At 35.5% G+C, this 14,318-nt stretch overlaps 1 protein-coding gene across 1 annotated transcript; it reads left to right on the top strand.

The window, feature by feature from the left end:
* The first annotated feature begins 1,052 nt into the window (after positions 1-1,052).
* On the top strand, positions 1,053-13,623 carry ana3 (anastral spindle 3). Its single transcript, XM_066391585.1, has 27 exons — positions 1,053-1,224; positions 1,282-1,469; positions 3,117-3,427; positions 3,490-3,763; positions 3,819-3,959; positions 4,013-4,240; positions 4,814-4,980; positions 5,932-6,151; positions 6,209-6,470; positions 6,537-6,736; positions 6,905-7,164; positions 7,222-7,390; positions 7,953-8,262; positions 8,350-8,553; positions 8,609-8,888; positions 8,943-9,130; positions 9,180-9,443; positions 9,500-9,735; positions 9,882-10,035; positions 10,218-10,402; positions 10,461-10,759; positions 10,832-11,028; positions 11,085-11,297; positions 11,537-12,355; positions 12,661-12,872; positions 12,928-13,198; positions 13,275-13,623. The coding sequence occupies exons 1-27, from the start codon at positions 1,176-1,178 to the stop codon at positions 13,547-13,549; spliced, it is 6,576 nt and encodes a 2,191-aa protein (XP_066247682.1). The 5' UTR covers positions 1,053-1,175; the 3' UTR covers positions 13,550-13,623.
* Positions 13,624-14,318: the final 695 nt, after the last annotated feature.

Here is a 14,318-nt window from a genome sequence, read left to right as displayed (position 1 = left end):
TCCATTAACCGTTGGGTTATGCAAAGCTTTCTACATAAATAAGTAATAATTGGTAGCTCGTGCTAAGATGGTTCGTTTCGTACATATTTACGTTTTCGAGTTTTAATACAATATAAAGATCTTCGTAAAGACCACATGAAAACACTGGACATTAAATTACGTGTTCCTTTTCACTATAGTTTCAGAATTTAAAAAATCTAAAAATCATTTTTAACTTGACCACCCTGTCCTTCGATAACTGTCAACTTTTCCATATAAGTAAATTCGGTTAAATCTGTAAGAACGGGTTTTACAGTACAGTGGAATGTTACAGTAACAAACAGTTGCGTTAAATGACGTGGTGTAGATTTCAGATCTTAATATTCTATTTGTTTATCAAGATGTTAGAAAAAAGGCCTTAGGCCGATAATTGCTATAGATCAATCTGAAACAGTTATTCTTATACCTTACAGTATAACGTAATTACAGTACCGTGAAGCTGACGTCACATACAACGGAAAATACCCAAAAGCAGAACGGAACGTAACCTGAAAAAATCAATCAAATCAGACTATTTCATCTTTGACACCTTCGCTGCCTTCCGCTTTTGACCATTTTACGCTATATGTGACGGCGGTCTTAAATTGCAGAAATGTAGCGTGCCATCTGATAGAGTTACTTGCTAACATTGAAACGGAACCGCCACCTAGTTGGCATCTGAATAACTATTAGAAGAGAAAGTGCCATTTCAATTTCTTCAAAAAATACAGATCTCTTCTAAATACAAAGAGGTGCCTATGTCGGAGTGATACCGAACACTGTAGTTACCCGTTGAAAAGATTAATAATTATAAGCGAAACGAATTAATATGTATAATTTTTTACATTAAATGTACATATTAGGTTTTAAATTAATTGGTGGATACGCCGGAATACTTTAATAAGCTTTCCTTCCACAATAAAAGAGGGAGCTTAAAACATCAAACAGCGCAATTGCCAAATGACGAGTGTCAGTGTCAGTTGCTGCAGCGGTTTGCATTTGTTTGTTTGTAAACATCATCCTTAATGGTATACAAATTTTAAATTTTTGAAATTTCAACCGATTTTCTACAACAATTTCTTTTTTCGATTCTATTCCTAATTTATTTCCGGAAATAAGTGAAACCCATAAGCAACCCGTATGCTAGTGCGTTAATCATGTGCGAAAGCGAAAGCTATATTTCTTCTGCCATGATCCAAAAGCTGAGTAAGTTAAATTCAAAGTTCTTAGAAGTCAGACATTGCCAGAACTTGAAAGTTTTAGCTCATAAAATAGCTGAAATTAGGGAAAGGGCCCTGTTGTCTCTTATTTCAAAGCTAGACAATGGTTTTGTATTTGACAATGATTTATCCAGATCCAGGGAACTACTTTTTAACTTGTTTAACTGGTTCCTTTTTGAACCCTGCACAAGTGAGGATCTTGTATTAGACCTAATTAAAAGAATTCTGCAGGTAAGCACTCTTTATTTGCAATTAATTAAAATTTGCACAATCAATGTATTAGGTGTACAACTTTGCTTCCGCCGTTTTTTTTCCGAATTTCGCGATTTTATTGTAAAAAACTAATTATACCTTTAGGATCCAAAGTATTGTCCATCGCTGGCCACTACTTTCTCCCATCTTTCGGGCAGCATACGAATCCCGTGTTGAAAAAATTGGACATCTTTTGAAGCGATCCACGATTCTATCCAATTTCTTACTTCTTCATAAGACCGGAAGTGTTGGTCAGCTAGCCCATGTGCCATGGATCGAAACAAGTGATAATCAGAAGGAGCTAGGTCAGGAGAATATGGCGGGTGGGGTAGGACTTCCCATTTCAATGTTTCCAAGTATTTCTTGACCACTTGCGCAACATGGGGTCGAGCATTATCGTGCTGCAAAATCACTTTATCATGTCTCTCGTTGTATTGCAGCCGTTTCTTTTTCAATGCTCGGCTCAAACGCATTAATTGGGTTCGATAAAGAGCACCTGTGATTGTTTCAGTTGGTTGTAACAGCTCATAATATATTACGCCGAGTTGATCCCACCAAATACAGAGCATGATTTTGGAACCATGAATAGACGGTTTGGCCGTCGACGTGGAAGCATGGCCGGGATATCCCCAAGTCTTTTTGCGTTTGGGATTATCGTAATGAACCCATTTCTCGTCCCCAGTCACAATACGATGCAGAAATTCCTTCCGTCTTTGCCTTGCAAGCAACTGTTCACAAGCGAACAGACGCCTGTCAATATCTCTTGGTTTCAACTCGTACGGCACCCAATATCCTTGCTTCTGAATCATTCCCATGTCTTTGAGGCGTTTTGAGATTGTTTGTTGAGTCACTCCCAATGATTGTGCCAATTCTTGTTGACTTTGACACGAGTCTTCGTCAAGTAATGCTTCCAAGTTCGCATCTTGGAAAACCTTCTTTCTTTCACCACTATGTTGGTCTTCGACGTGAAAATCACCGTTCTTGAAGCGCTGAAACCACTCACGACATGTCCTTTCACTAATAGTGGCTTCCCCATAAGTATCTGAGAGCATTCGATGAGCCTCAGCAGCAGATTTCTTCATATTGAAGCAGAAAAGTAAAACCTCCCGCAAATGACGAGAATTTGGCTCGTACACTGACATTTTCAATTGCGAATAACTTTATGATGAAGACACAAATAGACTAATATTTTTATGAGGTTATGTTAACAGGTGCCCAAGGCTCCTGCATGCCCACATGGGGTTATTTATTTCGATCATTACTTACCGCTACATACATCTATTCAAAAACGGCGGAAGCAAAGTTGTACACCTAATAATTATACAGAGTTAGTCAGTGAAGTGACTCTCTCCCTCTGGATTATAAACAAATTAATGCTGAGAAAAATTTCCATATAAGTTTTGTGATTGAAATTGACTTAAAAATTAACCTGTTCCATTTTAAAAAATTGACTCAACCATCATACTGTTATTTTTAGCTCCCTTTTTAACTCAAAGTACCCGTGAAAATTAGCTTGTCTAACAGCACATAACTTTTATATAAAACTTCTCTGAGAACTTATCAATTTGTTTATGATGTAAAAAGAAGAATGTCATTTTACTGACTAATTGGGCATTTCTTTCCAAGTCCCCTGCAGGAAAAATATTAATCTGTCACATTGGAAAAACCACTATTCAGTCAGAACTGGAGAAAATAAAATCATTTATTAGCCCCAAGTTTCATGAAAAAATTAATGACATTTTTGGCATATTGAAAACTATTGAAACTCCAATATTTGACAATGTGCCTTCAGTGGTTCCACCATTGAAAAATGATATTCCTTTGAGCTATCGCAGCAGTTGTGGGGAAGAATGGACTGTTTCACAGTCACACCCAGTAATACAGACTGCAACTACAATTGAAGGTTTAGTACAAAAGGGATCATCTCATCAATTAGGGTAATGTCTAATATATTTTGAAACAAAATATAATATCTTCACTTAAATTGTTAATTAATCAGGTATCCACAAACAGTAGTTGATGAAACCATAGCATCCAATAATCCCACATACAGGTTGGATGAGAGCAGTATAACACACAGACCTACTCCAGTGCATACTTTGAAGTGGCAACCGTTGATTGAAACAGATAGGAATGTCTTGCAATCAGTTGAAAACTCGTTAAAAAATCCTGATGGCTCATCTATGCTGTACCACTCTTGTGAATTCTTTATCAATGTTCTATTGCATGACTTTCCTGCTGAAGTTTTTATTCAGAGGCCTGGTATTGTCATTGTAAAGTTTCTTTATTTTCATAGGTCCTATGAAAATATTTACATACTGTTTTTAGATCCTCTATGAGCTCTTGTCTACATGTCATTCAACCAGGCTTAACAACATAATTCTTCAGTGTTTTTATGATTTAACTAAAGCATTGCAAGTTAGAATAAATCACTGCAATGACCCATGCATGCAAAATTTCAAAACTGAAGTTGGTTGTATAACAATCTGCGTTAATTTGGTTTATAAATTCCAACATTGTAGATGCTGCCTAATTTGGAATCATTATGTACTACTCCAAGTTTAAATAGGCATTACGATATAGAAAAGCCGTCGATTAATGATAAGTTCGAATTGGTTGAAGAAACAAAGATTTTAAAAAATAACGCATTTACTGTGCCGGACTATTGTTTTAGAACAATGAATATTGTTCTAAAGTGTATGAGTTTAAAAGTGGAGGGGATCAATGAGCATAAACCCAAATTGAACCATGTAAGATGTTATTTAGTGGTATATTTTAGAAATAAAGTTTGTCAATAATTTCGACCTATGTCCAACGCCGCACGACTTTCCCAAACACCTGAGATGATTAAAGCTGTTACAACCTTATGCCTCATTCCAACTGTGCGTTTAGCTGATTCGAAGTGAATCGAATTGGCGAGATATAAAAAGATATACAGGGCGTAACATACCATCATACAGATATTTCAGGAAGTGATAATACTCAACACAATAATAATAAAAAATATTAATAGACCTATAGTCAAAAACGCACCATTTTCTATATACAGGGTGGCAAAGTTTCACACTGCGTTTTTCTCACGTATACCTTGAGTTCAATTTTTAAAATTTCCCACGAAATATGAAAAAGAAGGTGAAATTTTGCCACCCTATATATTGAAAATGGTGCGTTTTTAACCGTGCGCCTATTAGCATTTTTCTATTTGGCAGAGTATTATCGCTCCCTGAAATATTCCGATGTTGATATATTACACCCTATACATATATGAGATAGGAAGAAACTTTGTAACGTAAATTCATATCTTTTCTAATTATTATTTTTAGGCAGGTCAAGCTATGTCTTTGAACTTATTAAACGAAATAGTGAATCTACTAAATTGCGCTATAGGAGAAAATCTTTGGAAAGACCAAGTAACGACCGACAATTTATCTGTTCTTAAGGAGACGAATAATTCTTTATCACTTTATGGCGATACTCTGCAATATTTCAGGTAAGTGATTTAGATAAATTTGCCAGTATAATAGATACATCTGAAACCTGTCAAAAAGTCCGAAATGTTGTACTCTTATGTTAGTTGCACCCTCCTAGATATTTCTAACAGGTATTTAAATTATACGCATCGTCCAAGTCTTTAGGTTTTGTGCAAACCACGGAAAGTTTGCTTCTCAATTACTAAAACTTTTTTGAAATATTCTAAAAATGTCGATGAGTTTACCTACGTTACTAAACCTTGACGAACAAGAATAATTCATTCTTATCCAGAGTTTCCTCTATCAGTTTACAAGTGTTACATTAAATGGAATCTTTTGAAGATGTTATTTGCATTCCGAATGTGATAGTGCTGTAATGACCACAATCGAAGGAAAATTTTTCGGAATTATAAACTCTCATAAACATGAGAGCATTCAAATTGATAGAGAAATGCAACAGAAATAGACAGATACGCAAGAAGATGTCCAAGAGGACGGCATTGGGGTCGTTGGATACTGCCTGTGATTCGACATTCTTTAAATCAATAGATTTAAGAGTGGATCTATTGACGAAAGAGTAAAAGTGGCGGGTGGCTACCGATTTGTCACCAATTGTGATGGAAATGTGATTGGGTGATAGGGTGTTATTCGGCCGTTATACCACTTGTAGGTAGTAATTATCATTTTTATATGTTTTTGTATTTATAATAAATGAATTTCTCTATGTTAATCTATCTATGACTATCAATTGCAATTAAATATATCAAAGTGATTATTATGCTGTTTGTTTTACTTCATTTGTTCGATTACAGAACGTCTCCGACTTTAAAGTAGAATCCCTTCTATATAGTTTATTAAGAATTTAACTGTGCTGTTACCCCTCCCAATAAACTTAATCCCTGCGAATTTGAACATACAGGGCGTTACAAATTCTATACATTAACGTTGCATCTTTAATTTTTGTTTTGCAGGATAGAATCTCTGAGCCTAGAAAATAACCTGATCTGTAGAGTTATCTATCTCCATCTGTTGTGCATCAGCGTCAAATGGTTGAAATGCTTAATACCTCTTCCAAAATCCAACCTAATTTTCCCTAAAAACTTTAAACTTTCATTGAGCAACAGTCTTTTAGACATCAGCCTGGGGAGATTGTATCCCAAAATCCATAAATGTCTCCTACAATATGTCGAGGTAATTGGTGAGTACTTCAGCAATGTGTAGTAAAGTAATTTGTTCTCTTTGTAACAGAGCTTCAGTTCTTCCATGGATAAGAATTCTTTAAATAAGTACGAAAATACGATGAAAGTTTGCAATGGCTTAACCACCACCGTAAAATTTCTAAGAAATGCTGGGAAAGCCACAGTTGCTGAAAAGTTTCGGTTGGCTTACAGCGCAATACCAGGAGTAGAATTTCACAGAAATTTGCAATTTCTGTCGTCTTTTGTAGATTTATGCGCTGACATGCTATATAGTTATAGGGATGATTTGGAAATTGTGAAGCTAGCTCAAGGTAAATTTCCATCTGTAGGAAATTCAAACATTTTTTCCATGGATACCTCAGATCAGTATTTTCTAGATACCTTGCTTCAATTATTGGCGCATCGTATCCCAGAAATTCAAGAAGAAACATATCGACTTTGTCACAGAAAAGTAATCGATAACATAGCTACTCAGATGAATTTTACAGCGATAGGTATCCCTGGGAGTCCAGTGTATTTTCTGCTGCACTCTGAGATAATTACAGAAATAGCTTTATTCGGTTTGAGAAAGCATGAAGTAAGTTTAGAAATACTAGAACATCTCAGCTAACGTAACTGTAAATATGAAACCATTTCCGGTGTTGACGATATAGTTTCTTTTACCTAAAATATAACTAAATTTATAAAATATTTAGACAATTCCTAGTTATAGTTATTCCTCACATATTTTGATTCTTCTTTCAAGGTTAAACGCTTGGCAGAAGAAATACTCCTCTACGTCTTGAAGTGTAAAGCTGTAGTGGCAGAACTCATATGGGATAGCTGCATCCAGGCCTTAATTCCTGTTTTACCAATAATTCTCTGTTATGCCGAAAATTCCTCCAATTTAGGTCGTACTATAGTCAATGTAGTAGACCCTGACACCGCGAAAGTATTGCTTATTCCCGAAATTGTTATGTTAAAGAGCAATATTGAACTGCTTTTTGCCGATAATTCTACTTTGAGGTAACCTGTAATTTTCTTGATTAATTCTAACAGATTTTACAGGGAACATTTTTACAGGGATGAAGCGTTTTCCCGTTTATGTTGGCTGCTGGCCAAACAAGAAAATTCTAGAGATGTTTTACCTAAATTTAATACAATTTTTGATAAGGCGATGTCAAATGCTTGCTGTATAAAAAGGGCCGTAGTAGATATTAACAAAATGAGGAAGTCTGAACATTTTTATCAAGTTAGTTCAGGCATAGAATAAGAACGCATTATAGAAGCGCAGCGCAAAGCTGTAAAATGGCATTTAAAAAATACGCCCTTTGCTTATCAATCATACATTTCTCGTATTTGTCGCCGTGTCAAATCCTTTAACTTCGAACAAAATATGTAGCAATATGCAAAATGTGCAGAAATACGAAAAATATGCACTTATAGGCATTTATGATGAGCAGTTGACGAAACGAGTGTTTTCAAGCAGCTTTCTTTTTGGGTGCCACTTTAAAAGTATTGCACTGGGCTTCTATGATCTTTCCTTCATCTATGGTTACAAAGGCGGCAATAAGATCAAATAGTTTAGAAATTTTTCGAGTTGTTGGTTTTCTGGCGGTGTATAACTTTATTTTATTGAGTTTTCTTAATATGAGAAGGTTAAATCTATTTCTATGTTATGATTATATTTGTATTGCAGCAGTAATAGTTTTAAACATAATCTTTATCCTACAACATACATCTTATTGCCTAACCCTGGTATTTGAAAGACTTATTTCCACCATTCATTCATTTGGTTTCCTACACTATTTTAGCCGAGTAGCTTAGACCAGGTTTTAGACCTCCTTAAATCCGAAAACGTGGAACCAGTTATCCGCAGATCGGCTTTAAATCAGATCAGCGTCATGATGGATGATTACCTGTTGCACGAAATATTCATTGATTCATCTGGTCTAACGTTGATGGTCCACCTAATGAGGAGAGCGTTGCAAGAGAATGATTTTCGGGATTATCCCGATTCAATCATCCCCATAGTATCCATATTGAAGAGCGTTGCTTTGTATCATTCCAGCGTACGGGAGGAGCTTAGTGCTAATATGGATGTGTTTTATTACACCTTAAGGGGTATGTCTTTTTTAGTTTCTTGTTCTTAGACACAGTCTTTAGGTAGTGTCGTAATTACTGATTTTTTATGTATTTTCATGTTTTCAGGATTGTTTCTATTTTTTACCGATGATCGAATGAGATTGGAAGGCTCAATACTTCTTTTTCTATTAACTTTTAAGGACTACATACGTGGTTCTCCCGCAAAGGCTACATTCTCAATACCTAATTTACTTGACGAGAAATTGTGTGTTCCTTTCATTGCCAACACTCATTTAAACGCAAGTTCCTATTCGCCAGAAGATTTATTTAGTAAGTGGTCGATGTTAGATTTAACGATAGTTTAGTTTTCATTCTGTATATTCAGCGGGAATTACTCAAGACAAATGGAGCCTTAGTTCACTTCAGGTTCAGTGGCATGCCGATATTTACGACGGACTTAATAATTTAATTAATGTAAATGATGCCAAATTTTCGTTGCCTGAAGACCTATCTTTGGCTGCAAACGACATACTGACCTTACAGCCCCAAGATCTGGCCCATATTAAATCATCATCTATACACTATTGCATCAAGAAGTATTTGTATATGATTCAAAGTGCAACTTCACATGAAGTTGTTCAGGATTCTATAACGAAATTGGTTTTGTACGTGAATTATTGAAAGTATTCTCTAATTTGTTTTAAAGGCTGTTTCTTAAGATATTTGCAGTTTTACCAAATATCTAGTCAACTGAACGACAATCAAGACAACCAGCTGTTATCTCATCCATGGGAAGAATCTTTTACGAGGTATTTAGAGGTTTTACCTTCAAGTGATGAGGATATAGTCTTGTTAATTGCTGTAATAAAGTTGCTAATCGTTTTGGTGCCCATGTATAAAGATTCAGGTGCCCCCTTTGCCTTTTTAAGTTCAAAAATATAATTTAAGGTTTTTAGTAAAAGACTGCTGGATAACCAAATTTTTGAAGGATCCCACACATTGCTTACTTGACGTATTAGCGTATGAAAACAACGTTGAAGAGGACACCAAATTAGTAAGCCAAAATTTGCTAAAAATGTTAACCATGTGCGTAACCTTAGAATATCGCTATCTTGATTACTACACTCCCAAGGAAGATAAACCAAACAATTGGCATCATGTAATCAAGATAATTAGCGAAAATCTTCAATACAATAACAGGCAACACTTCTATAACTTAGGTAGGCAATACATTCCATATTTAACCATTTCTGGTATATTTGTACTCGCATTTAAGCCTATCTGGATGCCCTTTTGTCATGTCTCGTTCATTTAACTGCCAGACTGGGCTGGAGTCAGGATAAAACGGGGCCTATTCCTCAACTTATTTCCAGCCTTTGTGAACTTTTAACGGCCTTTCACTGCGGAAAGGGAGCCACCGCCGCGATATCTGTGATGGGCTTGAGCATATCCAGAAATGTTCTTTTCATACTCAATCATTTGCTGGCGGAGTTGCAACATTGTAAAATAAAGGTAAGTAATTCAGATTTATCTTTACTCTGGTCCATTGTCACGCTTTGTGCTTTTTTGCCATTTGTTGGTCTGTTTTCAATTAGAGCAACAATAAATATTTAATAAAGATAGCAATGCTAATACATCGAATTTGTAACATCCTGTAGAGATGGGAACAGTATTTTTTTGACGAAGAAACCCGCCCAACCAAGAGTTTCTTAGCCATGTGGGCTAGCAGAGATGCGATTCTTCGGGCGGCGGCTGTGCAACTGGTCAGTAATTTATCAAACTCCCCTATAGCCGCCCAGGAAATTATCAATGGTAAGAATAGAGTTGGATTCCTTTTATAATTGTGACTAATTATTGGGATTAAGGATGAGGGTCTTTGTTATTTGAATTGGTACTAGATTGGTTAAATTCACATAATGTGAATTTCAACAAAGTACCGTTTAACTAGTTCCAAAAATATGTAACCTGAACTAACTAATTACTTTTTTATTCAGATCTCTCATCAGAAAACGGCAATATTTGGCAATTGTCAATAAGCATAGTAACCGATCACAGTGAAGCGAGTATCGTAAGAGAAAACGCAGCTTTGTTATTGTCAAATCTCTGCTTGCATATATCTTATGAAAGTAACAATGGTGTGGCTACTGTTTTGAGTCCTTCATTCTTGGGCAAGAGGCAGGTTAGTTTTAGAAATAAATATTTTACCAGTGGAGCTTCTAACCAGGCAAATTTTTAAGGACATCCCAGCTTTGTTAGAGGAATTTGACTTTTATAATCATCTGGACGTAATCCTTACAACATTGTTCACATTGGATTACTCATTAAAGTCTACCAGACCGTTGGTTTGTCTTCGCGATTGTGGTGAATCGCAGCGAAGCCGCAGCTCCAGTAGCGTTCCCCGTGAGATACCAATTAATGCAACTACTCCGGGTTTTATTAAAGCCATTTCTGTGTGTCTGAGCAGCATTATTGATATTAGTAATAAAGAAGTGTATGGAAAACTGCATGAGAGTGGATTGATTAAATTGATTTTTAGGTCTGTAAAGAAGGTTTGATAAGTTTTTATTTGTTTAAGTAAGTATTTAGTGTGTATATTGTTGCCTTGCAGAACTATGTGTCTGCCATCAATATCCATTGATAATAAGAAGGAATTGGCCCTCTATTGTAATATATTGGAAATGAATACCAGCGTTTGTAGTTTGCTGAGAAAACTCTGTAGTTACAATACTTTGTGTACAGGAACTGTGCTGCATACCAGAGATTGCATAAATGTCCTGTTCAGTCTTCTTAATGCAAAAAACTTCCGTATGTTGTGTATACCTTTTAATCAATCTCATGTATTAATACTACTATTACTTCAGATACTCATTTGCCTCAATTGCTGTATATAAGGAATAAACTATGGAGTGAGATTTTCAATTTAATAGCAGTTCTTCTGGAAAGCTTCAACGATGATGATATTAGTCCTAGGAAAATTGAAGGTCTCTCTATAATATCAGAGACGATTGAACAAACTGGCGTGGAGCAGTTTCTGGATGCACTCTGTGAGTCATTAGGAAGCGTCGGATCGAATGGTAAGGTTTCCCCCGGTTTATCAAGAACACTTTTTTATTTACAACCATGTACTTCATGGTATTATGTAGTGTTTTTCTCAGGTGAAAAGTGTCTGATTTTCTATCTTTAGGTAGAATAATAACCACTTTTCTTCCAGACACCTTTGACTTAGGTGGATTGTAAAATAAGACTTCATGTGTTTGAATTCTCATTTAACTTTAAAAGATTCATTCAGATCTTATTAAATGCCTAATTTCAGATTTACAGAACTCAACACTGATACTATTAGTGTCCTTACTTCGAGTCGAGTGCGACGTAGCTATGAATAAGACACACGAATTCATATCCATGAATTATTCGATAGAGAACATTTTAGATACTGTACGCAGCCCTAAAACAGTTATAATGGCTACGTTTAGAGACAATTTTGATGACATGCGAAAAGATAAGACTTCTAGTCTTAAAACCTCTTACGACTCGGGCAGGTTCAATAGAAATAAAAGTAACTTATTAGAAGAAGCATACTTTGGCCAGGTAATCAAACACATGCGACCGGAAAGCGCAGAAGAAAGCGACATCAGCATTATTGATAACTCTGAAGATGCTCTTATGGTCGGAGCGGAATTATGTAAAATCCTGATCTATCTGTTTGACATTATCACCATCAAAATAACAGGAGACGGTCAGATAAACAAGAAAAAAAGCCTGGTGATCGCGGCCTTGACCGGGATTCTTTGCATTTCCCAAGAAGCCAAAAGGCAGGCTTTAGAAAAACATCTTTTAGAGACCACAATCAAAGAGTTACGAGAATTCCATATAAGGTTGACCTTGGAGTCTGTGGAAAATTTGCGCAGAGTGCAAGATAAGAAAAGAATAGTTCCAGTGCTCCAAGAAATAGCGGATTTAATAGGCTTGCTAACGAATTTCATGCTGAATAATTCACAAGTCAAGACCCTGGCTGCTAGTTTCAGTTTGGCGGACGTAGTCCATAAGTTGTGGGTATGGTTTTTATTCCAAAGCAGTTATATCGTTGACGTCTTGAGGTTGCTGTCCGTGTATACTTTAGATTGTCCTCAAGGTAAGTTCTGAAATATGTTTAATTAGTACTTTGAACAACACTTCTAAAAAATATGGCGATGGCGCTGATAGGATATTCTTCTACATGCCTAACATACTTGCCATTAACATTGCCGATTTCTGTATGTGTTTTTCAAGTAAATATTTGAAATGAACTGAATTGTTGAGGTTTAACAGAATCGAAGCCGATCTTAGAATGCTCGAGTTCATTTAAACACAGAACTGGAATAAGGCATAAAGTTGCAATAGACCTTAATTTTCTCAGATTTTTTCTATGATTAAATCTTTAAATATTCATTGTTTTAGCATGTCGATCTTTGCCACTAACCAGTGCTATAGCTGGAACAGGCCCCAGAAAAACTCCAAGCAACCTTTCCTTATTACATTCCATTATATCCGTAATTTCCAAAGAGATGGAGCAAGTGAGCAAGAGCCATGACCTGTCAGTCCTAGAATTAGCCTTCGATGTTTTACATCACTGCTGTGATATTTTAGAATGCCGAGTTGTAATTTCTAAGGTAAAACTTTAGATTTCTCTTTACATGTTTTTTTCCTATACATCCTCAATTTTAGAGTAATTTATTCCAAGCAATGTCTCGCATGCATCCTGCAGCGACCAAACGCCAGTTTCCTTGGGACAATGTCGAACTACTTTGGTTGGAATTTTTGCAAACTTATACGAGATATTCAGAGGGTCAATCGGCAATTGCCAAGGAAAACGATCTCCTCGATGTAGTAATCGGTTTAGCCCACAACAGTAAAGAGATTAATCGCCAACAGGCTTTAATGGTTCTGCGTAATGTAACATTCTACCAACCTAATAGGCCTCGATTATTGTCTTCGGGTGAGGAGTTAAATTATATTGTTTTAACATAAAAGTATAAACGATCATTTCTAAACTGTAATATTTATTTTTTTAGGTGATTTCTTAAATTTACTTCAATTAAAACTCTCTTCTGGAACTTGCGAAGAGAAGAAAACTGTAGTTGTTATCATGTGGTCTTTGGCAGCTAATAACCAAAAAGCCAAACTTATTTTCAAGTCTGCTAAACTTGACTCGAAATTAGAAAATCTGCTTAAATGCGCGAGGTTGCTGGGAAATGCAGGCGACTCTTATGGGAAAGATGATCTGGAGTTAATGGACTTGGTACTGAGTATTTTGAGAGGGAGTGATAAGACCAGATACTCAAAGTGATTAGAAAGTCCTTTAAAAACATTGGATTTTCTAAATTTTTACTGCTATTTGATATTTTAATGTCGTAAGTGTCTTATTCTTAGTATCTAGTGAAGGTAAATCAATTACAATATTAATATTTTTTTATTTAATTTGTAACATTTAAAAAATTATATTTAACATATTATATTTATTATAAAATGTGAGTTAGTCTTTTCTTAAAAAGAAAAATATCCACTATGAATGTAAAATGTTGTCTGTTTGAACAGGGTGGTCTTTTACCATATTATCAAGAAAACAAGTACATTTTTCTAATTAAAAAAAGTATTTTATAAATCGGAACTGGGTCTTTAACAAAATGAATCAGCAAGTTAGAGTGTTTAGTCATTGCAGTTTCCTGCTACAGCTCCATAACAGGTAACGATAGATAAGGAACATCACTTGAATCAAATTCATAAATAATAACATGTTGAGTACAGTTCATGTAAAAAAACTACAATATCATGACCGTCTCTTATTGGAAATTGGAACCTGACCGGTATAATATACATCAAAAACTTGACGCCCACATTAACCTTAATTGCTGACATTTACGTTTTAAGACATCAAAAAAACCATGTAACAAACTTTGTAGTTTTTCAAAACATCCCATTTTTCCAGTACATTCACCCTTGATATGTTAGCAGAAATAATAAAAATTACCCAAGATACTATCAGGAATTTGAAGCGCATTGAAGTATTTGATATTAATAGCCCGGAAGATTTATACAAGTTGTTCTTCTTCTGCCAC

The sequence above is a fragment of the Euwallacea similis genome, chromosome 7, assembly GCF_039881205.1.
Source record: "Euwallacea similis isolate ESF13 chromosome 7, ESF131.1, whole genome shotgun sequence".
Taxonomy (NCBI): domain Eukaryota; kingdom Metazoa; phylum Arthropoda; class Insecta; order Coleoptera; family Curculionidae; genus Euwallacea; species Euwallacea similis.
The sequence above is the reverse complement of the archived record's forward strand: the minus strand, read 5'-3'. Positions and strand labels throughout refer to the sequence as shown.

What these genes read in the sequence shown, in the direction of transcription:
- ana3 (XM_066391585.1), top strand. Translation starts at nt 1,176, where the DNA reads ATGTGCGAAAGCGAAAGCTATATTTCTTCTGCCATGATCCAAAAGCTG. An exon ending in CGCCCAGGAAATTATCAATG is followed by an intron (nt 10,036 to 10,217) that starts GTAAGAATAGAG and finishes TTTTTTATTCAG; the next exon opens with ATCTCTCATCAGAAAACGGC. An exon ending in TTGATTAAATTGATTTTTAG is followed by an intron (nt 10,760 to 10,831) that starts GTCTGTAAAGAA and finishes GTTGCCTTGCAG; the next exon opens with AACTATGTGTCTGCCATCAA.